The sequence below is a fragment of the Nothoprocta perdicaria genome, unplaced genomic scaffold (genome assembly GCF_003342845.1).
Source record: "Nothoprocta perdicaria isolate Ctin4 unplaced genomic scaffold, notPer1 scaffold_445, whole genome shotgun sequence".
In the NCBI taxonomy this organism is placed as follows: Eukaryota; Metazoa; Chordata; class Aves; order Tinamiformes; family Tinamidae; genus Nothoprocta; species Nothoprocta perdicaria.
This window is the reverse complement of record NW_020455694.1, coordinates 149722-176629: the sequence shown is the minus strand read 5'-3', so window position 1 is coordinate 176629 and position 26908 is coordinate 149722. Positions and strand designations below refer to the sequence as shown.

General features: G+C 59.3%; 2 protein-coding genes and 1 long non-coding RNA gene across 3 annotated transcripts in view; 1 reads left to right on the top strand and 2 right to left on the bottom strand.

The window, feature by feature from the left end:
- The window catches only part of ARL9 (ADP ribosylation factor like GTPase 9), a 2183-nt gene extending 761 nt beyond the window's left edge, over window positions 1-1422 (top strand). The window contains exons 2-4 of the mRNA XM_026046476.1: window positions 16-64; window positions 651-826; window positions 979-1422. Coding sequence (XP_025902261.1) covers window positions 16-64; window positions 651-826; window positions 979-1158 — 405 coding nt within the window. The 3' untranslated portion in view covers window positions 1159-1422. The remainder of the gene's footprint in view (window positions 1-15; window positions 65-650; window positions 827-978) is intronic.
- Window positions 1423-5065: 3643 nt separating this feature from the next.
- Window positions 5066-8819, bottom strand: HOPX (HOP homeobox). Its single transcript, XM_026046490.1, has 3 exons — window positions 8764-8819; window positions 6207-6366; window positions 5066-5245 (listed from the first exon to the last, which is right to left on the bottom strand). Exons 2-3 carry the CDS (start codon window positions 6348-6350, stop codon window positions 5168-5170), a joined length of 222 nt encoding a protein of 73 aa, XP_025902275.1. The 5' UTR covers window positions 6351-6366; window positions 8764-8819; the 3' UTR covers window positions 5066-5167.
- A 674-nt stretch (window positions 8820-9493) lies between these two features.
- LOC112953441 lies at window positions 9494-13701 on the bottom strand. Its single transcript, XR_003250576.1, has 5 exons — window positions 13647-13701; window positions 13360-13476; window positions 12271-13239; window positions 11674-11940; window positions 9494-9989 (listed from the first exon to the last, which is right to left on the bottom strand). It is a non-coding gene; the product is annotated as an uncharacterized LOC112953441 (long non-coding RNA).
- Between the last annotated feature and the right edge of the window lie 13207 nt (window positions 13702-26908).

Genomic DNA, 26908 nt, shown 5'->3' with positions numbered 1-26908 from the left:
ACCGCCGCCACCGAGGGCGCGCACGGCGTGTGCGCGGCGGACGGCCGCCTCCGCCTGCTCGAGGGTGAGTGCGGGCCGAGCGGGGGCGGCGGCGGCGCCGGCGGAGAGCACCGGGCGGCACTAGCAGGGGAACCGGGCGGCAGCGGCGGGGGGAACGGGCCGGCACCGGCGGGGGCACCGGCCGGCACCTGTGGCTACAGAGCCCGAGCGGCACCTGCGGGGGAACCCGGCCGGCACCTGCGGCCATGCAGGGTGTGAGGGGTGGGAGAAGCCCCCAGTGTCACCGCAGTGCGATGCCCCGGGGCAGAGCCCCCTTCCCCCTCATCCCGGCGCCCACCTTGTCCCGCGGCGGCCGTGGCAGCAAGTGCCTGTGTGGAGCAGGGYGGTACCGGGACCTTCTCCCAGTCCACCTGTCTGCTTCTTTCTCCCTTGCCTTCTTTTCTGGCTCCGGGGCAATAAGCAACAATAAAGAAACCGRTCCCACAAACCTCACAGATGAAGGGCTTAGAGTGCAAAGATTAAGGGACCAAAAATAACCCCAAGTTTCTGAGCACACACGTGGGCCTCGCTGGGGCAGGCAGAGCGGGTTCCCGGCGCCGCGTAGCCCACGGCCGCGGTGATGGGGGACGCGCTGCTGCCCTCTCTTGCAGTGGGGGGCGGCGAGTCTCTGCGTCCCTACTGGGGCCTCTACATGGCCGAGGTGCCGCTGCTCGTCTACGTGGTGGACGCGGCGGATCACGCGCGGCTGCCGCTGGCCAAGCGGCTGCTCCACGAGCTGCTGCGGGAGGAGCCCTCGCTGCCCCTCRTGGTCCTGGCCAACAAGCAGGTACGGAGGTTCTCCTTGGAGGGCGGCCAGCGGATGCGGGAGCACCAAGGGAGCCTTGCAAGGGAGGTCGTGGAGCCGCATGGGGCACCCGCTCACTGCAGGGCACGTTTTGTGGGGGGATGTTTAGAGCCTGTTTTGTTCTTGTGTCGCAGGACCTCGAGGGCGCCTACGGCATCACGGACATCCACGAGGCGCTGGCACTCGGCGACATCGGGGCCGGGAGGAAGGTGTTCCTCATCGGCACCCACGCGGCGGAGCGAGGCTGCGAGCTCTCCTCCGGCCTGCGGGACGCCAGGGAGCTCATAGCGCAGCTGCTCCTGGACACGCAGTGACGGCTCCCTCCTCCGGCGCCGCGCGCCCAGCGGCGGCACGCGCGGGCAGTTTGCCACCTGGCAGCTGAAACGGGCACATATTTATGTGTATATATATATATATATTTTTTTTTTTCCTTCTGTGTAACTGTGGAGTTCCTGTGAAAATGATGCGTAACTTAAAGTCTATTTTAAGTAGTGGTTTTCAAATATGTTTGGAACACAGTCTATTTTTTTAGAATATTTGTAGAGGGGAAATGAGACTGCCAGGCAGGAGACTGAGCAGATAAGCTGGGGTGTCTTGCCAGGCAGTAAGTGAGGTTTGAGCTCAGGGAAAGCAGTGTTTCTGCAGGGGGTTGCCCCGGTGTGGTGTCCTGGCCTAGCGCTGAGGTGCGACGCTCCAACAGGGTGCCATGCGTGCAGGCGGGACGGGCACGCGAGCGCTTTGTCACCGTGCTTGTTGTGCGGGGGTTTTGTAGCCTTGTCCTTGGGGAYGGATGAATAAAGCAGAAACTTCCAGCTTGCCACTGGCCTGGCCTTCCTTGGGTAGCGGACATCGCAGGTGCGCCGAGGAGCCGCTCTGACCGCCCGGTCCGGCACTGCCGCGCGCCCCGGCAAGCCCTGGGGGCTCGGCCCGGCCGGGCYGGTTCTCGCCGCTTCCACGAGCGGCAGGGGAGCGTTGTGGTTTCCGCGGTGCTTCCTGGTGAACACGGGTGGTGACAATGGGCGTCGTGTTAAGAGCTGCACGCGCCTCTGCCCCCTGCGCCCACCATGTCCCGAAGGGGCCCTGCGGCCGGGGCGGGATGGCGAGTCCATGTCTCAGCGTCGCAGAAGACGGCGCGGACGGCGTCGAGGCGGTGAGTTTGCCGGGATCTGAATGGCTGGGTTGCTGGGGAGGGGGCTCCCTTAACGACACACACTGAGGGATGGAGGCAGTGGCCCCTGAGCGGCCTCGAAGGCTCCAAGCGCGGCCTGGCCTGCTTTGCACCTTGTTGGTTTAACTGCAGGTTTAAGGGCACCTACGTCCTTCTGATTTTTTTGCAGTTTCCAGAGGCTCCGAGAACTCGCAGAGCCCAAGAAAGTCTTTTGYGTCCATGATCCCGGGTGAGGAAGGGGGGGACGGTCTGGCCGGGTGGACGGGGTTGCGGCCACGGTGCTGGTGAGGGGTGTACAAGGCRCTCAGGAACCCTCGCCCCCGGAGGCTTCGAGGCGCAATGGAGGGAACCCATCTGCTGGTGCCCTGGGGGCTGCAGAACCAGAGACATCCTCTGGATTCACGTTGGTGCACATTCCCGAGGGCAAGTTCCGCACTCTGCTCCCGCCAGGCTCAGGTGGGGAAACCAGGAGCCCCTGTGGAGCCTCTCGCCCGCCGTGCTCGCTGCCCGGCCGTCCCCCAGAACGGTGGCGCTGGCGCAGCCCAAGCGGGATTTCGATGGCCAGCCCCAGCGCAGGTCAGTGCCGCAGCACCGGGCCGGGGAGAGCGGCAGCTCCGCAGGGACGTGCCGGGAGAGGAGAAGCCAGCGGGGCCCCTCGAGGCCTCTCCTGGGCCACCRCGGGGGTCCCGGTGGCACTGGGAGCCTCTGCAGCAGCTCTGCTGTGCCGCAGGCCCCTCTTCCTATACAGCTGCGGCAGGGAGTCGGGCATCTGGGAGCGGCCGCCGCTGGCGCGCCTGGGCCTGCCCTCGGAGCGGCTGCTGAGCCTGGCGGAGCCCAAGCGCCTGCCGGCCGCGCACGTGCGGCAGAGGTGAGGAGGCGCGCGGCTGGCGGTCGCTGCGGGGCAGCGAGGAGCCGCAGCGACCCCCTGCCCCGCCACAGGCCCCGGCGGTCACCGGTGTGGCCCGTGGCGCCGGGCGCGCTGCGCTGCATCCCGTCCCCACGCATCCTGCGGCTCGCCCAGCCCAGGGTGCTGCCCGCCGCCTTCCTGCCCGACAGAGAGGTGAGGTGCACGGCCCAGCGCAGTGCAGCATGGCATGGTGCAGCACGGCATGGCACTGCATGGTGCGCTCGGGCACCCGCAGCCCGCCCGTGCCTCCATGGCCACCTGGCGCCCATGCAGGTGGTGACGCGGGTGACGAGCGCCGCAGCCTCGGCCAGCCCGTCGTGGCAGCTGCAGCGACTCGCCGAGCCCCGCACCAGGACGGAGATGCGCTGCTATGAGCGGGGCGCCCCCGAAGCTGCCATTCGGCCCGTAAGGCAGCACAGGGGGCACGGTGGGCGTCCGAGAGCCTCCATGGGGACACGGAGGCTGCCGGACACAYGGCCGGGTGGAGGCGAGCAGAGGGTCTTAGGGCGCCCACCCTGCCCGCTCCCGTGCAGGTGACTGCGGCCGCTCAGCAGGCGGTGGCAAGTCCTCGTGTCCTCGAGCTGGCGGTGGCCCGGGGGCTGCTCCCCGGCTACGTGCCGCTGCGCGACGCCGCGTGGCCCGTGCCCAAGGCGGCGGCGTGTGCGGTGCCATCGCCACGGCTCGTGGAGCTGGCCGTGCCCCGCAAGCGGTAGGCAGGGGGCCCAGGGCTGCGCCCGGTGCGCGGCCCGCACCTCACAGCAGCCTCACTCCCCCAGGCTCTCCATGGACCTGACTCAGTTCAACCCCGAGGCGTTCGCCGTCAAGGAGGCTGCTTTGAAGGCCGTGTGCTCCGCTCGCATCCAAGAGCTGGCTCGTCCTGTCAAGCACTGAGCTCCCGCRGGATCCTCTCCCTCTCCACGCAGCTGGAAAACCTCCTGTGCAGCAGCCTTCCCACAGGCAGCTCATTTTCCCTGCGCTCACTCGGGGCCTTAAATAAAATAGTCCTTCCTTCGGAGCAGAATCGCCTGTTGTGGGCGGCCTCTCTGCTGGGGCAGAAATGTGGAGCTTTGCCCTGTGTTTTACTGGAAGCCTCAGCCTAGGAGGCAGCATCTTCCTTCAGGTCCAGGTGAGGGAGCAGGCCCCAGGCTCTGCGACACCACAAGTGCAGGGAGAGGTAGCAGCTTCCCCAGCATCCCAGGGAGAGGACAAGCCAAAACAAGGACTCTCCCAAGCACGTAGGCATCCTGGTGCCCATCAGTGYGTTTTAATCTTCCCTGCACTAAGCRGATCTCTCTGCTCAAGGAAGGGAGGCAGCTGACCGCAGACCAGCAGAGGATTAATCAGCATCCCAACTGCTCCGCTAAGCCGCCAGGCAGAGGGGTTTGGGAGCGGGGCGAGGTCACCAGCAGCGCTGCTGCTTCCCTGCCACCTGCGCCGGGAAGGCAGCAGAGACGAGGCTTCGTGCGACACCTGCAGCGCGGCCGCAAGGAGCCGCGTCACTGCGACACCGGCCGGCGTCACCTGCGACAGCTGCTCTTCAGAGGCGCCTTCCCCCTGCCGGGACACGGAGCATGGGCGAGGACACGACACGGCTCTTCCCAGTTGGAAACCTCCGTGTTTTATTCATGCGCCAGAAGGAAAAGTAAAACCAGCAGCAGTCCTTCCCCTTTGGTGACAGCAGGCAGCGAAGCGAGAGGCGCAGCCGCGGGCTCCGGGCTCACTCTGGTCAGCACGCAGGCCCTGTGCTTGCAGCTGCAGCTCACCAATGCTAATTGGTGCTAGCTGCAGCTAATGTCGCTCCTGCTTTCCCAGGCAGCCTCCGTTCTGGATATTAAGGCATTTTATATTTTATAGCATATTTTATAGTATATTTTATATTCTTATATTTTTTTAATATATTTTCTTTTCTTGTTTCCACTCCTATATTTGCACCTTTCAGGGCAGCTTTTCTGTGAGGCCAGGACATGAGTATGAGATTGCTTGGCCCTGAGCAGGGGCTGTTAATGATACAAACCGTTTGGCAGGTTACGCAGCACCCAAAGCTGGATGTAGCAGTATGTAGCTGTATATATAATCTCTCCCCCTTTTTTTTCCCCTTTTCCTTTTTCCCGGTTATGTACACATTAAATAAAGGTTATATTACATAGCGGGGTGTTGGCTTGCATGGCAGAATCTGCGGCAACAGGGCAACGGTGGCACTGTGCAGGGTCCCCAGGGCTGTCGGTGGGCACGGGGATGGGCAGCTCCCCTAGTCCCTGACGGACCCACTCTCCGAGGGCAGCCCCTCAGACTTCCGCCACTCGGACAGGCGCTGCTTGAACCATTTCTGGAGGAACACAAAGGAGAAAGAGACGCTGAGGGCGCAGGGCTGGGCAGGCTGCCCCACCTGCCAGCTGCCGCGGTGCTCCCGGGCAGCACCTCTGGCCTGGACAGTCTTTGGGCCAAAATCCTCTTCCAAACTGACTTGTCGTGTTCAGTCTGTACCTTGGCAGGTGGGGCAGGGCCCTGTTCTAGTGCTGAGCATGAAGCTTTTCTTAGAACAGGGCAGCGTGGATGGGGTATGTTCAAATGCCCAGAGCAGTGAAGCCAAATGTGCCTGACTGCGAGCGTGCCTCGGATATGACAAGAGGCAAAACAGTGACTAAATCTTGGAAGATTTAAGGACAAAAAGCTTTAAAAGGAGGCACCTTGCAGGCCAGCATCCAGCTCTGCTTGCCTCCCACAACATGACCTGCATCTCCGAATCTCTGGGGGCACCTCGCATGCTCCAGGAAATACGTGGCTCTCAGGGCAGGCATCTTGAGAGACCCGCGCAGAGCTGGTGCCTAGTCCTCACTTCAAGGAAAAAGGCCCAGGGCTCCGTCTGAGGAGGAAACTCCAGCACATCCCCAGGGTGGGTGCTGCCAGTGCTGGTGGACTTGGTGGTGCTAAGGCGTGCTTGGCCCCTACCCTGCTTGCTGAGCTGGGCTGGGAGTCCTTTGCAAAGCGCTTCTCTTGTGGGCTATTTTTCTTTTCCCCTCCCCGACACCGCTCCGAGTTGAGTGCATATTCAATATAAACTGTCTAAACAACCTGCATCACAGGTGGGCAACCTGAAGGGCTGGGAAGGAACCGCTTGGCTTGGAAGTCCAAGTGTGGAGCCACCTGAAAATGGGGTCCTGGGAGAAGCCCAGGGACACCCGAAACCACGGGACCTGCGTCAGGGGTGGGGGAGCATGTAGGGCAGAGGGAGCTGCGGGGGAGCGAGGCAGGGGCACGTGGGGCTGGGCCGTGGGGCCGGCACTCACCCGGGTCTGCTCCTCGGAGAGCCCCGTCTCGGCTGCGATGAGGCACAGTGTGGTGGCATCGGGGTGCTTGTCCACCTTGCAGAAGTTGTGCTCCAGGATCTCCAACTGCTCCTCAGTGGGCTCCGCGGGCTGCTCCGTGGCCATCTCCTCCTGGGCAGGGCTGCAGGGCAAGAGGCAGGCGCTGCTGCTCATGGCCCCATGCTGCGGGGCACGGCACAGCCCCATCCCGGGGCAGCCTGCAGCGCCCTGGCCCCTGCCTCGCTTTCCCATGGCAGCGGCCGCCCGGCCCGTCTCACCATCTCCAACCGGCAGGAAAGGCAGCCGGGGCTGGCTCGGCCCCTGCTGCTGCTGTATTTATAGCCGGCGTGACTCCCGCTGCGACCATTGCTGCCGACAGCCCTATTTAGGCCTGGGCGGCACTTGGGGGTGATGTCAGAGCAGCGGGCACGCGGGCGCCGGGGGGGCCGGGGAGCGAGGCGTGTTGCTCATTCTCTGGGGCAGGGTGCAGGGTCTGGCAGGCAGCCTGGGGAAGGCAGCGCRGCGCTTTTGCTCTTCCTCCTCCCTGCTCTCCACAGGCGCCTTGCCAGCCYCGGGAGGCAGGAGCCGCTGGTCTCAGAGCCAGCGCAGGCTTTGGCCCCTCTCCCAGGGAACGCCTCRGTCGTGTCCTATGTGCCCCAGGCTGCTGCCCCAAGGCCCGGGCGTCCCCTGCGCTCTGGCGGGTTGGGCCCCAAAGCACATGGAAGGATGTCTTGCCTTGGGTGATCCTGCACCCTTGTTCCGCAGCCCTCCGAGTTTTGCGCCAGCCTGCTTGGTTGGCCAAAAGGAGACGGTTGCCCTCARAAAAAGTGCACAGTGCCCAGCTGGACTTGCACATTGAACCACCTTGACATTTCCTCAGCCTCTGTGGGACGGTGCGAGGCAGCAGCCTCCATCCTGGCATCCCCTGCACATGCGACTGACTCACCTGGTGTGCACTCCACACCCTGGGCTCTCACCGCCAGCAGCAGCCCTGGGAAGGGCTCAGCTCCCAAGGCGCGCTGCAGGGAGTCCGCGCGGGCTGCGGACACCTTCTCCTTTGCTCCCAAAAGCAGTGGAGCCTCTTGCAGTGTAGCGGGGACTTATAAATAGACAAGCAGTGGTTGTGAAACGGCCTTGTCTGCTTGAGTCACTTGAACGCTGCCTGTAACAGCCGTTGCATAAGGCCAGAGTGTTGCTAGCGGCCGCACGGACCCCACTGCACTGGGGCGAAGYCACCCCCAGTCCTCGGGCAGGACGTGGCCGCGGGCTGTGCACTCCCAGCCCCGCAGCCCACGCTGTGCTAACGGCTCTGTGTGCATCTGCATAGGAAACACGCGACTCCAGTTTCGTGTGTGGGGCTGTTGCTCTTCCTGACAATCTCTCTGCTGCCTGAGGGGATTCCCTGCAGGGTGCACAATTCCCTACCCACTGGCAGCACGTGGTGCCCGGCCTGTGATTCCCAGTGTTTTCTCCTTACTCCCTTCTCATCACTCTGCAGCTCTGCTGAACCCCGGGCCAGGCCTGGCCACTGGGCTCTGCAGGACCTTTTGCCCTTCTGGCAGGGGTGATTTTCTTGCCTATGCTTCTTTCAGTCCAGCAAAACCATGGGAAAACTTTGGAAGACTGTTGTTGTTTTCCATGTAAAAGGTATTAACTGTCCGTTGGGTTTGCAGAGAAACCAGAGGGCTGTGACATCTGTCCAGGCTGGCTGGCAAGCAGCCCCGTGCCCACCCTCAGCAGCACCGTTGGACGGAAGTGTCTCGCTGGGACGGTGCTGACAGCTCCACAGGCACCGCGGCAGCAAAGCCCCAGCATGGCAGACGCGCGCTCCACTGCTGCTGGCCTTGCTGCTCCCCATCCACGCGGCCCGAGAGCTGCTAGAGGCACCTCCCTGGTCGAGCAGCCCAAAGGCAGCCTCCAAAAGCTGCGCAATCCATACCGCACACAGGGAACCAAACTCCTCGCAGCAAGGGGCGCCCGGCGCAGGCGGAGGGGCTGGGGCGGCGAGGACACCTTACCTCCGGGTGCCAGGAGAGGGACCAAGGCTTGAAGGGGGCTGCAGTGACAGGGTGGAGCGGCAGCCGCTTCCCGTGGCTGCCCTGCTCCTGTGGTCGCACCCTGCTCCGCAGGGAGGCCCGGGACGGTGGCRGTGGTGGGGACCTGCCACTTGTAGCTATTTCCTGCCACCGCCCTGCTGCAAGCAGCAAGTGGGGGGGCTGCTCTGCAAAGGGGCCTGGCTGCCTTCTGTGCTCCTGCTGTCCCCAGCTCTGCTGTCCTCTTGCTGCAGATGACACCAGCTGGGACCGCTGCACTGGATAAGCTGGGACGGAGGCTCTCAAAACAAACAGGACCGTGAAGCAGCAGAGCCACAGCCACCTGTGGTGCGTCCTGCAGATGCCACACTCAGCCTCGCAGCTGCGATCGCAGCAGTGGCTTCTGCCGGTCCCCTCCTGCACCGGCACAGGGCTCTCCCACCACTGCCACAGCCCCACGGTCCCGCCATGCACCCCAGCACCGCCGGCTTGGAGCTGGCACTCACCTGGAAGCAGGCAGCGTGCAAAACAACGTCCCCACAGGTCCTCGGCAGCGGCTTAAGTACCGGCGGGGCGCGCGCGTGCGGGCCGGGACCTGAAAAACCTGCCGCCAATCGCCGCAGCTCCCGGGCCCGCCAGCYGCTCTCCGGGCTGGAAATTCAGGTTTGGCCCCCGCGCCTGGCAGGGCTCCGCACCCGGCTCTCGGTGGCACCGGGAGCCGTCAGGGCTTGTCGCTGCTGTCCCGGTGGCGGAGCCAGGCAGCCAAGCTGCAGTCACGGGGGCGGGTTTCTTATCTCCTCTTGTGCTGGGAAGGGGATTTGCTGGGGTTTTGGAGTGTGCGCGCTGTGAGCCCCATGKTCGGAGCTGGATGCACTAGAGAGCAGCTTAAGCAGAGGCCTCTTTTTGAGGGGCAGCTGGTTCTCCATGAGCTTGCAGGATGCGGGAAGATATTAGAGTGACGGGAGAAAGGGACCCACAGAAGCCGAGTGCCCGGTGGCAGTGGCTCATCTGTCGGAGCACCAGGAAAGCTGGCATTGCACACGAGAAGCTGAGGAGCTGGTGGGCCCCTGGGGCAGGATGAGGCTGCCCCATGGGAGAGATGCCAGCAAATCTGCTGGGTGTCCAGTAACTGAGAGTCCCCCGAGCATGGGAGGGTGATGCAGCATCATGGCAGAGGCGGCCAGGACAAGGGGGCTGCAGAGCGACCAGTGCTGAAAGGCAGGCAAATTCAGCAGGGCTCTGGTGAGGGTTATTTTCCAGCCCGTCCGTGCGCCAAGCTCTGCAAGCAGAGGTAACCTAGGTATCAGGAAGAGGGTCACTTCCTTCTTTGCCTTGTTTGTTACCAGCAGCAGAAGGAAAATCTTTAATGTGGGCAGGACCTTTTGCCTCGGAGCCCAGCCTGGATTCATGCTGGGAGAGCCGGCAGTGCCGCACTTCAGGACAGGACACGTCACCCGAGTGGCTCCTGCAGTGCCATGAGCCCTCCTGTGCTCCATCCACTGCTTCCTGAATCCTGAAATCCTCCAGGTCCTGCCCCTGCTCCTGGGAGCAGGTTCCTGTGCTGCTGGAGATCACACTGCACCTGGTGGATGAGGTCCTGGCCCCAGGCTGCATCCCTTGGGAGAGTGAGTTGCATTAGATAGAAGCAGAACACAGGGCACATCTGGSGCTCTCCTGGAGTCCTCCCAGCATCTTCCATCCAGCCTCTCAGCAGTTTTTCTCCTTTTCCTAACTGAAAAAAAAAAAAAAATACACAGACACACACACACACACATATATATAGTGTTTCTCAGGAATTAACCTTCTTGCAAGAAAATCAGTCCCAAAGACAGCAAAACCTCCCCTTATCCTCTGAACAAACCAATGCCATCTTCTGCTTTGTCTTCCATTGGTTTTCTGCCTTTTTCCTTCCCCCTTTTTCCCTTTTCTTTCCCTGTTACTAACCTCAGAAACGTGGCTGACAACACAGCAGTGCTGGTATTTTTGGCTGCCATTCAGTTCCAGAAGAGCTTCCTAGCAGACCAGCACTAACAGGACCATTCCTGCAGTCAGGCAGGCGAGATTTCCACTCACTCGCAAGAATCACTATTTTTCCAGCACGAGGCTGGCCAAGTAGCAGCAGTGGGTGAGAGCACCCAGGAATGGCTGCGTACGGATAGAGGCCACTTTGCGGTGGCCCCRGCTGCAGCTCAACACTGCGGCTTGATGGGGTTTCGCCTGGCTTTGGCGTGCAGGGCTCAGCTTGTCCTTCCTCAGTGGCAAGACTGGCCGGGGCCACGGAGAGACAAGTCACTTGCAGCTTCCAAAGCCATTCCCACCTTTTTGCTCTCCCTAGGCCACAGCCATGTGGATGGAAACTGCGGCATTTTCTTGCTCTGCCAGTGCTTCTCTGCCAACAGTGTCATCTCATTGGTATTTCCATTCGCAATCCCTGCCTGGGGTAGAGCCCTCCTCCCTCCTCCTGCAGCCGAATTGTTTTGAGGTGACTCCAGCAGCAGAGAAGAGCTCCTCACCAGGAGAGCCCTCAGCAGCACGTGGGCAGAGCATGCCCCAGCGCGCACGGCAAGCCAGACATGCGGGAGCTGCCCGCCCTGCCCTGCCCAGTGAAACTGCAGTTCTGCACAGCGTGACAGTGGGAGAGGGGACGGACACATCTGCTCTCTGCTCCTCAGATGGCAGGGAGAGGGCGAGCACCTGCCAAAACTCCCCAAATCCAAAGGTTCAGACGGTCGTGCATTTTTTACAGAGCAAGTCAGGCAGCGGGGAGACTGGAAAATATCTGCTGAACTCAGTCCTAGCCAGATTCTCCAGGCCAAAGCAGGCAGGTCTTGGAAATCCTGAGCCAAAGAGCTGCATTCAGGCCAAGGGGGGAGTGTTGTCCCGCTGTGATCCGGAGCAAAAGGCACTGGAGCAGCGTGTCCTCRGAGGCGAGCCCAGCTGCATGGTCGTGTGCGACACTGAACTGCAGGGCYGGGCCTTGCCCTGCCACGCCGCCACGCACTCTCCTGAAGGGCCACCTGAGCAGAGCCGGGACACGTGCTGGGGAACACGCGCGGGAACAGGCAGTGGTGGTGCCACATGACAGACACTCCTTTGGTGACATGGAGCCTTGCCTGGCTTTTTGTGCCACCCCTCATCTCCCTCCATGCCCTGCTAGGCTCTTCCCCATCTCCAGGGTGCTGTGTTTTGCGAGGGGGCTGCAGGACACCTCTCTGTGGCTGGGGCTGCCAGTACCCACCTTGTGATGCTCCATATGCAGTAGTATCCCTGGCATTGGCACAGGGAAGTGACTCCAAAAAGATGGGGAAAGGCAAGCCCCAGGAACACTGCACAAAGGTCCCTGCAGTGACACTTTCTTCTGGGTTCTGCCCAGAGGTGTCCCAGGGAGCAGCACCACAATAAAAGGTCTGCCTTACCTCACCACAGAAAGGCAGAGCCRTGCAGAGCAGCGGGTGACAAGTCCAGGCGCTGGGAAAGCTCACAGCCCTAAGTCACTCACAAAAAGCAGATGTCCTTCTGGAAGCTTTTGAGCTCACACATAACACCAGGGGACGCCTCTGCCTTTCTTCCTGCTGCAGCTGGTTTAAGAGGGAGCTCACCAAGTTAGCCAAGGTGCTGACAGCAGCTGCCTCTGTCTTCTGGATCTGCGGGCTTGGACTGGGAAGAGGCACGAATGAAGAGTCCTGAAAGGAAAGMAGCAGAGGGTTATGAGCAGTTCTGCTGGCCTCGGGATCCGGCATCACTCTGGGGCAAATGACTCGCGAGCTGGGGGGAAATGGCAGGAGCTGGCGGGAAGGAACCGCACATGGGCGCGAGCAGGGGGTGTCTCGGGAGCAGCATTTCCCCCTTCTTCAGCACTTCTTCACCAGTATCCTCAAGTGGTTTGAAAGAGCTTTTCCCTCCCCTGCAGAGAGGTTGCCTGTTTTCTCCATGCTTCCCCCCCACCACCACCCCCGCCAGATAATACAGCACCATGATTGATTGCCTCAGACACCATAAGCAGCCCAAATTACCTGGTGTGGCAGGAGCAGAAATACAATATTCGGCAAAAACAGAATAGAGGCAGGAAATCTTCACCTTCAGTAGCCTGGACAGCTGGCTTACTTGCTTCTACTTCACTCTGACGTGAGTGTTTTCCAGYCTTTCAGCTGGTAAGACCATCTATAGACGAGCAAAGTTCGATTCCAGGAGACCCAGGTGCTTGCAGAACGGCAGCTGGAGGCTGGATGCGACGCCCCACGGAGCCCACAACAACACTAGGTGATTGCCAGGTACATTCAGCAGCTCAGTTCCGCCCTCTTGGCTGCCCTCTAAAGGCCTTTAAACATAATGTCCAGAAAAATTATTCAGATCTCCAGGGAATATAAAACAGGTGTACCGGAATCTTACATAATTTCTCCCCAGTAGACAGGAAAGCTCTTCAAAGAGGGGAGTTTTTCCTTAAGGGAAAAATGGAGTCACTGTGGAAAGTGTCCTTTTATTTAGGTTTAGGCTAAGAGGAATTGCTTGTTAGAAGGGCTGCTGAAGTCTACAGGTGGTGATGATGAGGGTAACGATGATGGCAACGACACCTTTCYATGTTACTGACCTTAACTGGGTCATCACTGCTGTGGGCAACACGAGGGTCACTGAACACTGCCAGCAAAGGGACAGACAGAAATCCGATGTTGTCACAAAATGCCACAGAGAAGTCCTGTCCTTGGCAATTATTAGCCTTAATAATTAAAATTGATAATTAAAAACATCAAGGAGCAAAGGCAAGTTGGGTCATTGCAGCCCAATTTCAGAGCTGTTYCACCCTTTCTGCTAATTCAGAAACAGTTTCTCTCACCACAAGGTTGCCTGGGTCACGATTGGAGGATACATCAAAGGAGAAGGCTGATTAAAAGGAAATTTTCAAAAATAAGGAGATTCTCCACAGCCTCTGCTTTCAATCATTCGGTGCGATTATTACAGTGGGAAGAGCAATGTAAAAAGTTTGCCTGCACACAAAAGAAAAAAAAAGCTTTTGTCTGCATTGGATTCCCCTCTTCCCTTCCACGTCCATGCAAAAGTAACAGCAAACCTAGAACAGACAAGGTGGAAAAAACATTTTTACACACTTTTATGAGATGCCTTCCTCCCCCTCTTCGAAACATCGGCCTCTGTGCTGTTTTGGGGTTGGATTTCTTTTCTTTAGTGGTGCTTAATGGACACATTATGTGCAGTAATTCAGTTTCCTGGGGGAAGCAGACAATTTTTTTTACAAGTTTTGCAGAAATCACAGTGTGTGCCCACTTTCTTCAAATACCAAAGGGGCATTTTGGGAACTAGTGAGACTGCACTTGTTAAAGCTGCCTTTTAAGCACAAACCGCAAAAAATAACAAAAAATAGTTTTTCTATTCATACCTTACTTCATATGACAGCCACACAAATAACTGCACTGGCGTTCAGTGCAACTGAAGAAGAGAGAATTTCCAAACCTGGAGGTGGAAATAAGAGCTGGGTTTGCCCAGAAACTTTCAGAAATGGATCTGACTGAAGGAGAAAGTTGATTTCCTTTTTTTTTTTTGTCGGGGCGACGGAGAGATGATCAGCATTTCCCCTTGCCCTCCATGTGCTGTTGTTTCCCCATGATCACTCAGTCCCAGATTCCCGATCCTCCAGTGGCGCTCCCCCATGTCAAGCAACGGTCCTTAGCTCCACGGATGTGAGGAATGGGGAACAGCCAGGGGCTAGAGGAGGAGGAGGAGGTTGGACAAGTCCCTTCAAAAAGGCTGCGAATCAAACAGATAATCGCTTTGCCCAAACGGGAGACCCCTGCTCTCCCAACGGTCCAGAACAGCCGTTACGGGTGGGGGCGCCTCTTCCCCACAGCTCCCTCAACGGTCCAGAACAGCCGTTACGGGGGGCAGCCCCCCCCCCTTTCCAGCCCAGCTGCCTCGACAGTCCCAAACAGCCGTTATGGCGGGGGGCGCCTCTTCCCCCCATTCCCCACAACGGTCCAGAACAACCGTTACGGGGAGAGCAACCCCCCCGCCCCGCCCTCAACGGTCGAGAACAGCCGTTATGGGGTGGTGGTCGGGGCGGGGGGGGAACTCTCCCCCCATTCCCCTCAACGGTCCACAACAACAGTTAGAAGCAGCGCACTCCCCCCACCCCCGCCCTCAACGGTCGAGAACAGCCGTTACCGGGGTGAGGGGCGCCTCTTCCCCCATCTCCCCCAACGGTCCAGAACAGCCGTTACGGGGGGGGGGCGCCTCCTCCACCCTTCCCCTCAACGGTCCAGAACAGCCGTTACAAGGCGGGGGGGGCGCGCGCTCTTCCTTCCACCTTCCCCTCAACGGTCCAGAACAGCCGTTACGGGGAGAACGCCCCCACCCTCAACGGTCCAGCACAGCCGTTATGGGGGGGGGGCTCCTTCCCCCCACCCTCAACGGCCCAGAACAGCCGTTACGGGGAGAGGGGACCCCCCCACATACACACACCCTTCCCCACCTCTTCCAAGGGTCCAACGCAGCCGTTCCGAGGCACAGGCGGGGAAGCGCGCCCTGCTCCAGCGCCCCTTCTCCCTTCCCCGGGCTCCGTCCCGCTGCAGGGAGCACACGCCATTCACGTTGCAGGTGCGCGGCAGCYGTGCTTACAGGCAGCCTCCCTCCACCACATAAACAGCTCTCAGGTGTGCTTAAACAAATCAACGGATTTATTAAAACCAGCTATGCTAAGAAGGTAAATTTAAGGCATTGTTTCCCTTTGGATTGTCTTGTTTTCCCCTCCCATTTTCTCAAGCCTCCATCTGTTGTATCAGCAACTCCCCCTCTTGAAGATTTGGACGTCCTTATTATTTTCACTGCAAGACAGAACAGAAAAACGTTTCGGAAGGGGGGCACTCCTGTGTAACAGACACTCTGCATGTGTGGTGTTAGAGCCATGACATTTCCAGCACAAACTCGGTCCGCTTTTTCACTTCTCACTAAATTCATTGTGATTGCCCCAAAGCAGGGAGCTGTCCCAGCAGTTGTTTCAGAGCCCTATTTTTTACCCGAAGGAGCAAATGAGGGAGGTTGAAAGGCAAGGTCAGGGCTTGTGCTGGGCACATGCATGCATCTCCTGGCACCCAGGTTAATTCAGAGCAAGTCCCTGTGGGATGCAGCTGCYGATGTGCCTCTAAGCCAGCAGGTGCCACTAAATATCCCCGTAATTATGGAGCTTGCRGCTCATGAAGTGGGGCAGGACGCTCTCCGTGTTCTTCCTTCCCATGGAGCGTGACGAACCGGCATCACTTATGAGCGGAGCTATCGGAAACTGAAATACTCCCTATGGGAAAGCGCTCCATCCTTGTTGTGTCTGTGCCAAATCAAACGCTTCAGAGCAAAGCCCATTTAGCGTAGGACATAAACCACATCATGGACCAGTCAAGGAAACGCGGTGAGAAACAGCAGGGCTTCCCCTGCAGATCCCTCCATGCTGTGCGCCTGCACACTCCCATTGGAAATGCAGGGATGCAGCCTGGAAAATAAACACATCCTGGGAGGGTAAGGCTGGATCTTAAAGCCTACCGTTGTGTCCGGAGGAAGGATCAAGCACGCTTACACCAGCCCCAACCTGCTCCTGAAAACACTCCAAAGCGCAATAAAACATAATGCCGCCAGTTAAGCATTGGGAAAGGTGAAGCAAGGGAAAGGTTTACACAACACTTGGCGCTTGTCCCCATGAACGCAGGTCCAGGCCAGCGGATCCCAGCACAAGGAACCCGCAGCGAGCGGCACCGCCGGGAACGYGCGGAGCTGTGCGAGGGCGGCGCGGGACCGCGGCGGCGCCTGCGTGGGGACCGTTCGTTACCTGTTGGACTGGCAGAGCACGCACTCGTTGGAGTAGGTCTCGCCGTCGGTGCCRCACACGGGGTTGAAGTTGCGGGGGCAGCCCGGGATGCCGTAGCTSTCGCAGGCGGGCTGCGGGGCGCGCGCCCGTCATGCACAGCGGGGCACCCTGCGTCGCGGCCCCGCACATGGCCGCGCCACGGCCCCGCGCTTGGGGACACGGGGCCGCACTCACCGCCACGCTGGCCGCGGCCGACGGCGGCGACAGGAGCCCTGCGGACAACAGYGCGCTCAGCACCCCGCTCCTTTCCCCGCCAGCCCCCCGCCAGCCCCCCGAGCCCCGGTACCCGCGAGCAGCGCCGGCAGCAGCACCAGCACCGGCAGCGCCATGGCCATCGCCATCCCGAACGGCCCGAACGCTCCAACGGCCGCCGGGGCGGGGACACAGGGCACCGGCGGCGCGGGGCGGGGGGGGCAACGGCCCGAACGGCCGAACCGGCCGCCGCGGKGGGAGGCACCGGCGGGGGCGGCGCCGGGCCGCGCACGAACGTGAGTGGAGAGATACACAGAGACACGGGCCAAATAAATCACTTATGGAGAATTTACGGTCATGTATTTGTATGTATGCATGWATTTATATATGTATTTTTAACTATATACTTATTAATTTATTTTGAATGCAGCTTCCCCAGAGCCAGCGCTTCCCAAGAGGGGCCCGTGCCCCGACCCCATCTGCAGCCCGTGCTAGAGGCGCCCTGGGGCTCAGCCAGTTCCCGGCAAGTGCATCCCTCRCTACAGTTACACATCCCGATGCTCCCGTTTCTCCACCCATAGGCTGCATGGACAGAATCTGACATCCCTCCGCTCCCATAAGGACAGGGGGGGGGTGAGTGGGCCTGAGTATCACGACCTCCCCAGCACACACAGAGTCAGCATGAACAGCGAATCCACAGAGCTCCACGGCAAAACCTCACCTTTGATGTGTGTGTGTGAGGGAGTCTATTAGAATATACACATTTTCTTCCATAAATTCCATATAAAACTAGCAAGTATTTGAGGCCAGGAAGTTGACAGTTACCAGAGGGCTTCCAAGATGGGCTGTAAGAGCTTCCCCCAATTGCAATTTCCAAAACTCAAAGTCCAGGTTCAYTGAGGGCACTGATTTTAGGTGGTTTTGCCACATGGAAGGGCTCTGAAAGGCAGGAGCGCCCCAGGGTGAAGCTGAAGCTCTCAGCTGGGTCTTCCTCTCCAAGCTGCCCTTCCTCTTGCATCCTACAGACAGAGAGCTCCTCTCCGTAGCACTCCAAACATTTCCCTATGCCCTCCGCTTTTCCTCCAGCAACAAAGGCCGCCCTCCCGYGGGATGGAAAAACCTTGGGGTTTTTGGTGTCCCCCAAATCTGGGGGTGTATTTGGTGGGGATAGCGGGAGGAGGCGACCCATGGGAGCACGACTGTTTTTGCTCTCACCGCCCTGGCCGGGGGCTCTGCAGAGTCCTCCTCGTCCATGCGGTGGTGATGTTGCTCACCAGAGCCGCTCCAGCGCAGCCTCAAATCCGCTTTATTGTCATTTTCCAGGGTCGTTTCTCCCGTGCTGCCTCTTCYTGAGCAGAGATGCGTGCGGGGACAGCGATTTCTGGGGACCTTCAGTAAGCTGTGGAGAACAGGCATGGGGGACAAGAAGGCAGGAGGCTATTCTTGGAGTCCGAGGCATTTAAACGTGTTTAAATTATTTAGAGAACTAAAGCCGAGCTGGGAGCTGAGCTGGAAGACCAGGCAGATAATTTGCCCAAGGGACAGGAAGAGTAAAGAAGGTTTCTCACATTTTTTTTTCATGCTCACCACAGGGTGAGTAAGAGATCAATGTAATGCTGCAAACCTCCGAACGCTTAATGGGAAAGAGGCTAATGAATTAACATTACAAATCATAATCATCAAGGAATTAATCTTTCATGAACTTAACTGGGAATGGCAAATGAATGGGTGTATGGGCGGATGACTTTTGGAATATGAGTTATGGGGGTTTTGTTCCGAGTCACTGCTAGTTAATGAGGAAACAGAGCAAGAGGTGCGAGCTAACAATGCAGAAGGGAACGAGGCTGGGGAACGGGCACGGTTTGAGGGGTAATTTATGGGTTTGCTGGGAAAGCTCCTGGGCTGGGATGGCATTTGGCAGGATCTGCTGCTGGAGATGGCCTCTTGCTTATGGGGATCAGGGGCTAAAGTGGCCTTGGCCGTCCCTGCCCAGAGGGCAAAAGTCCCCAATGTGCAGGGATCAAACRGGTTCTCCCGTTGCAGTTTAATCTGGTGGGGGTGAAGAGGGCAGTTTTCAAAGGARTGAGAACTGCCACAGTCAGCTGTGCAGCAAAAGACTGTGTGTATATATAAAGAGAGAGAGATGTAGGTACAGATATAGAAGAACAGGTCCTATTGTCACGGGCATTAGGCTCCTACATGTCTTTGTGAGTTTGGGCCTTGGCTTTAAGGAACAGCGCAGACCYCTGTGCCTCTTATGGGTTTTGGGAGAAGAAAAGATGACGAAAAGGCGAGCTTATCCAAAGCAGCATGCTAATCAAGCACAGAACTAGGCTAATTCACTGCGGTTTCGTGACACCCGATTAAAGAGGAGCAAGGCAGGGATGAAGATAAGGCCACAATTGAAATGGAGTCAGTAAATGGCTGGATTCAGGAATTTAACACAGCCAGTAACTGAGCTGAGTTATGAGTCCTGCAAACCCAGGCGTCACTTGGGCAGTGTCATGATGAGGCCGAGGGCTTTGTGTTACCTTCATTGCCAGGGAACCCCCACACTTATCCCTAAGGGAACTGCTGATACGATGGCAAYGTTGGAATCCTGCCTTTCCTTCCCCAAATTCACAAGTCCCTTCAACTTCCCTTGTAGATTCCTTCTGCGCTTTAAGTCTGCAGGAAAAAGATGGACAATGGAGCAGGGGTGCTCTGGACGTCGGTGCCGCTCACGTCTGCATCCCCCTTCTTCCTGCTCTCCTGGGACCTGCTTCCCATGGAACGTCTCCCTGCTCTCCTGGGACCTGCTTCCCATGGAGCGTCTCCTGCTCTCCTGGGACCAGCTCAGCCCGCTGACATGGTGCTCCCCCGCGGTGCCGAGTTTTCCCTTGTCCGGGGCGCCCGACACCTGCTCGATGCTCTGCCCGGGATGCAGCTTCATCAGCAGCTCCTTAAGACACCGCCATGGAGAAGGTTGCCCTGGATGCGGGAAAGCCTCTCTGCTCCTCGCCTGGCCCCTTCCCGGGTTTCTCATTGACATTCCCGTGCTGGGTGTGAATGCGGCCGGCTCCGTAGAGGGAGCCTGAATGGGAGGAGAGGCGCCGGGTGCGTGGGGATGCCCACGTGCGCATCCGTGTGATGGAGACCCCACCGGGAGCAACGGCGCGTTCCTCTCATCCCGAGACTGGTCCAGCAAGGCTGGGCCTTGGCTAGGTCTCCTTCTGCTTCCGGRAGGAACGGGGGGATCCGCGGTGCTGCTGCCGAGGAAGGGGCGGGATTGACGGCACCACAGGCCCCAACGCACAGGGCCAGGCTCATTTCCCACGCGCCGAGCAGAGCCGAGCCCTTCCCCAGCCACCACGCGCGCCTTCATCCGTGAGGGAGCAGCGCTCGAGCTTCCAGGACGAGGCCAGCAGATGCTTCTCCCAGGAAACGAGCGCAAGGCTGCAGCTTTGCCGGAGTCAGGAATGAGTCAGGAATGAGTCATCCCTCCCTTGGAGGGCGCAGGGATGCGCCCGGCCGTAAACGCACGGAGAGCGCAGAGCCGCGGTGAGGGGTTGTCACATGGAGCAGAAACCAGCGGGAAGAAAGGAGAGATGTGGCCCGAGCCATGCGGATGCGGGAAGCGGAGCCCGTGGCCCTCTTGTCTCTTCTTTGTGAACCCTCATGGCGCGTGCTGATGTGTAGCAGGTGGAAAAGCTCCTGTGTTAACGGCATGCGGCTTTTCCCATCCCATGGACGGCTCCTGTCGCGTCCGAGGGCTGCAAGGAGAACAGGGAATTCTGTGTCACACACAGCCCTGTCTGCACACAACAGCGAGGCAGCCTGGGAATCAATGAGGGTCTGCGGGTGACAGAGGAGAGCACAAGGAATCTCCGCCGTCCATTGACTTTAGGAACAGCGGGGCACTTGCCAGGAAGCAGGAAGGCTTTCCCAGCAGAGGTGATGCTGAGTGAAGGGGGGTCGGAATTACCCAGCCTGCTGCTGAGTGTGTCCCAATGAGGGATTGCAGCGGTGCTGTTGGCTTTGAAGAGCCCCAGAGAGAGGCGCAGGGGCTGTAAAGCCTGGGTGTAAAGCCGAGCTCATCTGCTCCGGCGGCTCCCGCCGGCAYGGCACTAATCCCTGCCCCGCTGGAGCCGGGAGGGCTGCTGCCGTGCTGACAAGTGGGCAGGAATCGCGCTGCATCCATCCAAGCCAACCCTTCCCACGCAGCCAGACGCCCATTCCTGCATCCCGCCCTTGCAGCTTTAAGGCTCCCGGAACGTGGCCTCGCGCCATGCCGCGGGAAGCCGCGGAGCCYGCGCCGGGGCAAAGACAGGCTGGCAGGAGGACGAACCATATCTGACACTGGGATAGGCAGGAAGGGAAGGTGCTCCTGCTGCTTCCAAGCATGGAGCGATGGCTCCGGGGTCAGCTTAATGATGCCCATCCGTTAGGCAGGTAGGAGGGGAAGCTTGCAAGGATGAGGAAGGAGGAAGCCTTAGAGCGGATGGAAAAGGCGGAGTTTAGTCTGTGCTGCCAGGAGGAGAGGTGGTGGGAAAGCTGCCATATGCCAGGGAAATGAAACCCACGGGAGAACCTGCGGCCTGAGGCACCTGCCCGGGGAGTTCCAGGTTTTCCCTTTTCTGGGCTCACCGAGACTTGCACTTGGCTCGTGGCAGGAGTCCATCCTTGAGCCCTGGCCAAGGGGGGTAAATCCATCCCATTCCCTGGGATCAGCCAGGCCCGATGTCCTGTTGGGACACGAGAGGACTCGACCTCTTGGACATGTCCCTCCTGGAGCAATTGCAGCAGCCGGGAGAGAGGGACAAGCGCAAGGCCCTTCCTCAGACCTGAGCTGGGAGCTGCAGACTCAGAAAAGGTGGATCTGGGTTGAGAACAACTCGCTGTTGGATGAGGATGGATCCCTGTTCTCTGGCGGAGAAGGCCACGGAGGCTGCAGCTTTCCCTCCTGGAAGTGAAACGCCTCCCCAGGGCTGCGGTGTTGTCAGAGCGGCCGCGAGGCGGCCTGGAAAACGTCCTCAGAAATAGAGAGGAACAAGGGGGGGAAAAAAGAAGCGTTCTAGTAAAAAAAGAACAAGCAGCTTCCCGAGGCTGGTGACGTACTTCAGGCTGGTGAATAATCGACCTCGGCGGTGGAAGGGGGGAAGAAAGCAGCAGAGCTCCCCGCTCTCGCTCCTCGCCGGCTGCGGGGCCCCGGGAGACGGCTCTGCTGACTCACGCAGGAGCCGCTTCCAAAGCGGCGCTCCAGGCGGATCCTCTTCCCGGGAATCGCAGCCTGCCTCGGGTAGCGGCCCTGCTTCCTCAGCCTCTCCGCTCGGGCTCCATCCTGAAAAGCCCCCTGGCTAAAAACGCTGGAGTCTGAATTTGGGCAAAACAGTCAAAATAGCAGAAACACGGGGGGGAAACAGACACCCCAGGGCCACGGGTTTGGCTGTAGACTTCCAGCGCCAAATCTGCGTGTGATGATGGACTCAAACCTGACAGGGTGTTCAGCAAGCCCGGCTTGCCGGGCCAAACTAACAGCCTCCTTTGCCACCGGTGGCGGCTCCTTAGAAGTCCTTGCGAGGGGCTCCTCCTAAAACGCAGCATAAACGGGGTGTTTCCTCCACGGCAGCATTTCCCGTGGGTTTTTGTCACCCTTTAGCTGGATGCACCGGGCTGAGCGGTGTTTGTGCCGGCCACGCTCTCTTCGGCTACCGTCCTTGCTGGGCAGAGTGGCTGTTGGCTCCCGGCAAACCCAGGGGCAATTCCAAGGCACGAGGCGTGTCCCTTACCAGGGATAACTCAGTCCCGTGGGGCAGGAAGGCAGAGCTGCGTGTGGGGCACTGTCCCTGCAGTTCAATCAGCAGGGCGCAGGGCGACGCCGGCAGCAAGCGGCCGCCACCATCCTCACGTTGGGAAACTCAACGGGAAGAGRTTCCCCCGGAGCAGCAGGGGGTTCGGAGCCTGCTGACGGAGTGTCCTGCAAAGGAGTGATTCCCTTTGGGCAGCAAGGCCCGAGCAGTGACGTGCCAACCTCCGTACCTCACGTATCAGCACCTAGGGATGTGCACGTCACAGCATCCTCACAGGACCTGTGGGGATCAYGTCTCCCTCCGTGTCATCTCCATTCACAGTGTTTTCCCTGGAAAGCTCAGGAAAGTCCTGGCTCACCAGCCCAGGGCAACATTATCTGATGCCCTTCAGGGATTAACACCTTCTGGGAGGGGCTGAGCTGGATCCAACGGAGCTATCCAGCACACCTTCCTGCCCCGAAGCTCCCTTCTCTGTTCTTTCTCTCTTTCCATTGCAAATTAAGAGTTGCCCTTTGCAGCAAAGCTGCTCTCCACATCCCGCCAGGTTTGTCGGGAGGCTCGGCAGCAAACACCGACATTGCCGTGGCACACGGAGCTGCTGCCACGCTCGGCAGCGCAGGGAAAGGGCATTTCTGAAGGTGAAACCAGCCAGCCCTAGCACACGGTAACGAGGGAGGGCGCTTGAGGGTGTCCCTGGACTTGTTGGACATGTGGTCACCMGAGCAGAGCGGGAGACTGGGAGCGGCGGGCAGAAACGCGGCCGGTTTGGGGACAACAGACTAGTGCAAATCCCGGCAGAGCAGGGGACCCACGAGGGCTGCAGAGCAGGAGGTCGGGAAATAACAGCACTGAATCCAGCCTTTTTCTGTGGGGAATTTTATGCAAGGCTGATGCCGTTCATGGAACACAAGAGGTCTTCCTGGCTCTGGCAACGTGAAATGGGAGCACGGCTCACCTTGCGGTCGGTTGCCTAAAATATGAAGCAGTGAGTCACCATTACTCACTGCCCCACCGGCTCATAAATTTAAAATAGCTCCTTTCCCATCTTTTCGTTGCTGCTGCTGCTGTTGTTGTTGTTTAAAGGAAAAGAAAAGAAGCAGGGCTGTATGGTGTGCAGTGCCGTGAGGCCGCTCCTACGGAGCGGGCTGCTCAGGAGATCCTTCACTGGCCTCTGCCACTTGGTGTGGGCTGAGAACTGAAGYGCTGGGAGCGGGGACAAATCTTGCAGTTTTGGTTCATCTGAAAAACACTCGACAAAATACAAGAGTGGAAACGTGAATGTCCATGGGCGGGGGAGGCAGGATCCTGCCCTTCCTTCACCTTTCGTTGATGCAACTAACTCCAAAGGCTCGTTCTCCGTAGGGAAAATGGGGCCATGCTGCAAAAACATCCCTGGATTGACTCAGGAAGGCACAGAAGGGCTCCGGGGGAGATGAATCAGGAGCCGCTTGCTGGTTTTCCACTCCACTTGTGACAGGTCTCCTGTTGTCCCTAATAAAAAAAGGATTTCTGTTGTTTCCAGCCCGGGTTGTGGGAAGGTGTGATCACTCCGAGATGTTTGGATCCTGGTGCTCTTGGTGCAAAGTGCCACCTGCATGGGAAAGAGCAGAGGGAGAGGTGAGGTTTCTTCTGGGGCAGGTCGGGTTAAAGGCTACAGAGGACCTCAGAAAAGGAATCAGTGCTCCTGTCCAAGCCTCGCTGGGCAGGGCAATGGCAAGGGGAGGGAATCAGGCAAAGGGCTGCCACGTCTGGGTGTTCTGGCAGGAGGAGCATCGTAATTTTCAAGGTATTGGGGAGAGGAAGCCGGGAATAGGAGGAGCTGAAGGACTGTCAGCTCCTTCAAAGGACCAGCTTTTCCCAGGGTCCTGGTGCAGTGAAGCGAGGGCTTCAGAACATGGGAAAAACAGGAAGGGAGAGAAAATGTTTGTGTTCAAAGGAGGGAGAAAAGGGAACCGCCTGCTCGCCGGCACCTGGGTTCTGGCAGCGAAGGTCTGCTCTCCTCCTCCAGCATTGCTTGGGCCCGCTGAGGCCAAGGAGCTGGTCTTCCACCAGGCAGATACCGCCGGTCCCGGCCGCTTCTTGCAAACAAKGGAGATGGGGCCGCGGTGAGCGAGGATGAGGATGGCCGCTGGCTCCGAGAAGTGCGGCAGGAGCTCGGTGGGACCGAGGAGAGCCGTGTCCCCGAGCGGGGCACGGAGCCCAARCACCTCCTCGTGCCCGCGGGCAAAGGTCCTGGGAGGAAGCACCAAAAGGAAGGCAGAGCTGGATGGAAAACACCCTCCCTGGCCCCAAAAAGGACAGGACAAGAGAACACAACGGTCTCAAAACTGCGCATCCCCACCGCATTAAGGCTGGCAAGTGAAGAGTTGCACGACCAGTCAGAAAACGGTTCAGCTGGAAGARGAGTTGACTCTCAGGACGCAGGAGCAACAATTACGTCCTGCCAGCTCCATGCAGACCCATCAGCGAGTGGAACAGGAGGCGCGAGAGGGACCTCCCACACACCTTTACCTGCTCTGTGCCGGTGGCTGAGAAAGGCAGGAGGACCTGCTCCCTCTGCAGTCCCCTCAATTATTTACAGGGTTATTTTCCAGTGTCTGAAGCCTCGGRACAATATGCAGCGCCAGAGACTCTAGGTCTTCCTGCAGGAACGACGACCTTTCCATCTCCGCTTGCACCCAAAGATCCTGCGGGCAGCGAAACGCTGCGGTGCTCCGAGTTCCCTGCACCGAATAACTCAGCGCCAGCAGATGTGTTTGGCAGGAGGGCTTCGAAAGGAGCAGCCTAAAGCGCTCGCTCACGCTCGCCCGTGGGTGAGTCTTTGCTGCAGATTTTCCGCTATCTTCTTTGCTCAGTTCCTTACGGAAGCCTGCTCCTCCTAGGATGYGAGCCGCGTGCCAGCTGCTCCTGCAAATTTAAGGCAATTAGTTAAATCAAACACTCCTGCTGCCCCAAGCAGTTTAAGGTGGTTCTTGGCTTTTTGTTTGCTCTTATTTCCTTAAACAAGCAASAGGATCGTTCTCTGCGGGAAGGAGGGAAAAGAGGTTGCTGCTCAGGGAAMGGTTTGCGGAGAGGATATGCAAGGAGTGAGCTGGAAAAGCTAACACAATTTTAACACAGTCTTCCTTTTGAGTGACAAAGCACCGTTTCTGGAGGTGCGTTTGGGACAAGCACCAGGCCAGGGTACTAGCAGGTGCTTGCAGGAAGAATTCTTGCAGAGAAGGAATCACCTGCCCGTCCTGAACGCCCAGCAGCCGGGGACAAAGCCTAGACAAGAACGAGGGCTGGTTGCTCCTCAAGGGAGACGAGGCTGGGGCCTCCCCAGGAAGCTCCGGGTGGCTGCAGAGCCGCTGGAGCCGGTGCTTCCTCCCCGGAATTCAGAAGGACAGGAGCAATGACTATCGATCTTCCCTTGCCTGGTAGCTGCAAAGAACAGGCTCCCAGGAAGGTGCTAAGGAGCCGTGCGGGAAGGGTTGGCGCCTTTCCATGATGCCCGGCAGGGAGGAGACTGCTTCCCAGGGGGCTGGCCCCAGAACTCTCAGCCTTGTGTTCTTCCTTGGGTTTTTCCTGGCCTGTGGTTTTCAGCAGAAGGGATTGTGGCAGAAGGGATCGTGGCACCATAAAGAGGTTTAGGTGGGATGGCTCCTCTTGGGATCTCTCACCCTCCGCTGCCTTCATGTCCACGTCCCTTGCACAGGGTGGTTYGAGGAAAAGCCTCTTCTCTCCCAGCCTCCAAAGGCCTGTCAGYGGGACAGCTTTGCAAAGCGGAGCTCCAAACCGGAGCTGGGTCTAAAAAGACGGCAGGAATGGGCTTGCTTTCAAATGAAGCAAAAGTGCATTATCTTCTCCAGGGAGCCAGTGTGATTGCCAGGTCTTATTTGGGGTGCAGCCGGCGATGGGGAGTGCGATGGGGACGAGGGGGTCCTTGCAGCCGCTGTGGTGGTTCGGGAAGGACCCGAGGCAGGGGACGGAGGCAACGCGGGAGCCACGTCTCGGAGCTGCAGCGTCTGCTCCCTGGATTCAGTGGCTATGGAAGAGCATTTCYGCGGCTTCTCCCAGGTCTGCTGCAGGACACGCGGGAAGGACCCGGCTATGGCCTTGTGGAGCAGTTCGATGCCCTCTCTGGGGGTGCTTTGGCCACAGGCAGGTCACACATGTCCGGGGCACGGCCGCCTTCCCACCTGGATCTCAGTACAGCCTGGATCTGCTGCTGCACCTCCGAGTAAAGGCGCATGGATGTGTCCAAGGGGAGCGGCAGGGCTGGGACCTCAGCTGGACACGGCGGATCCCGGTGTGTCCAAGGGGAGYGGCAGCGCCAGGATGGGACCTCAGCTGGACACRGTGGGTCCTGGTGTGTCCAAGGGGAACGGCAGGGCTGGGACCTCAGCCGGACACGGTGGGTCCCGGTGTGTCCAAGGGGAGCAGCAGGGCTCGGACCTCAGCTGGACACGGCGGGTCCCAGTGTGTCCAAGGGGAGTGGCGGCGCCAGGATGGGACCTCAGCCGGACACGGCGGGTCCCGGTGTGTCCAAGGAGAGCGGCAGCGCCAGGATGGGACCTCAGCCGGACACGGCGGGTCCCGGTGTGTCCAAGGGGAGCGGCAGGGCTGGGACCTCAGCTGGACACGGCGGGTCCCGGTGTGTCCAAGGGGAGCGGCGGCGCCAGGATGGGACCTCAGCTGGACAGGGCGGGTCCCGGTGTGTCCAAGGGGAGCAGCAGGGCTCGGACCTCAGCTGGACACGGCGGGTCCCGGTGTGTCCACAGGGAGCGGCGGCGCCAGGATGGGACCTCAGCCGGACACGGCGGGTCC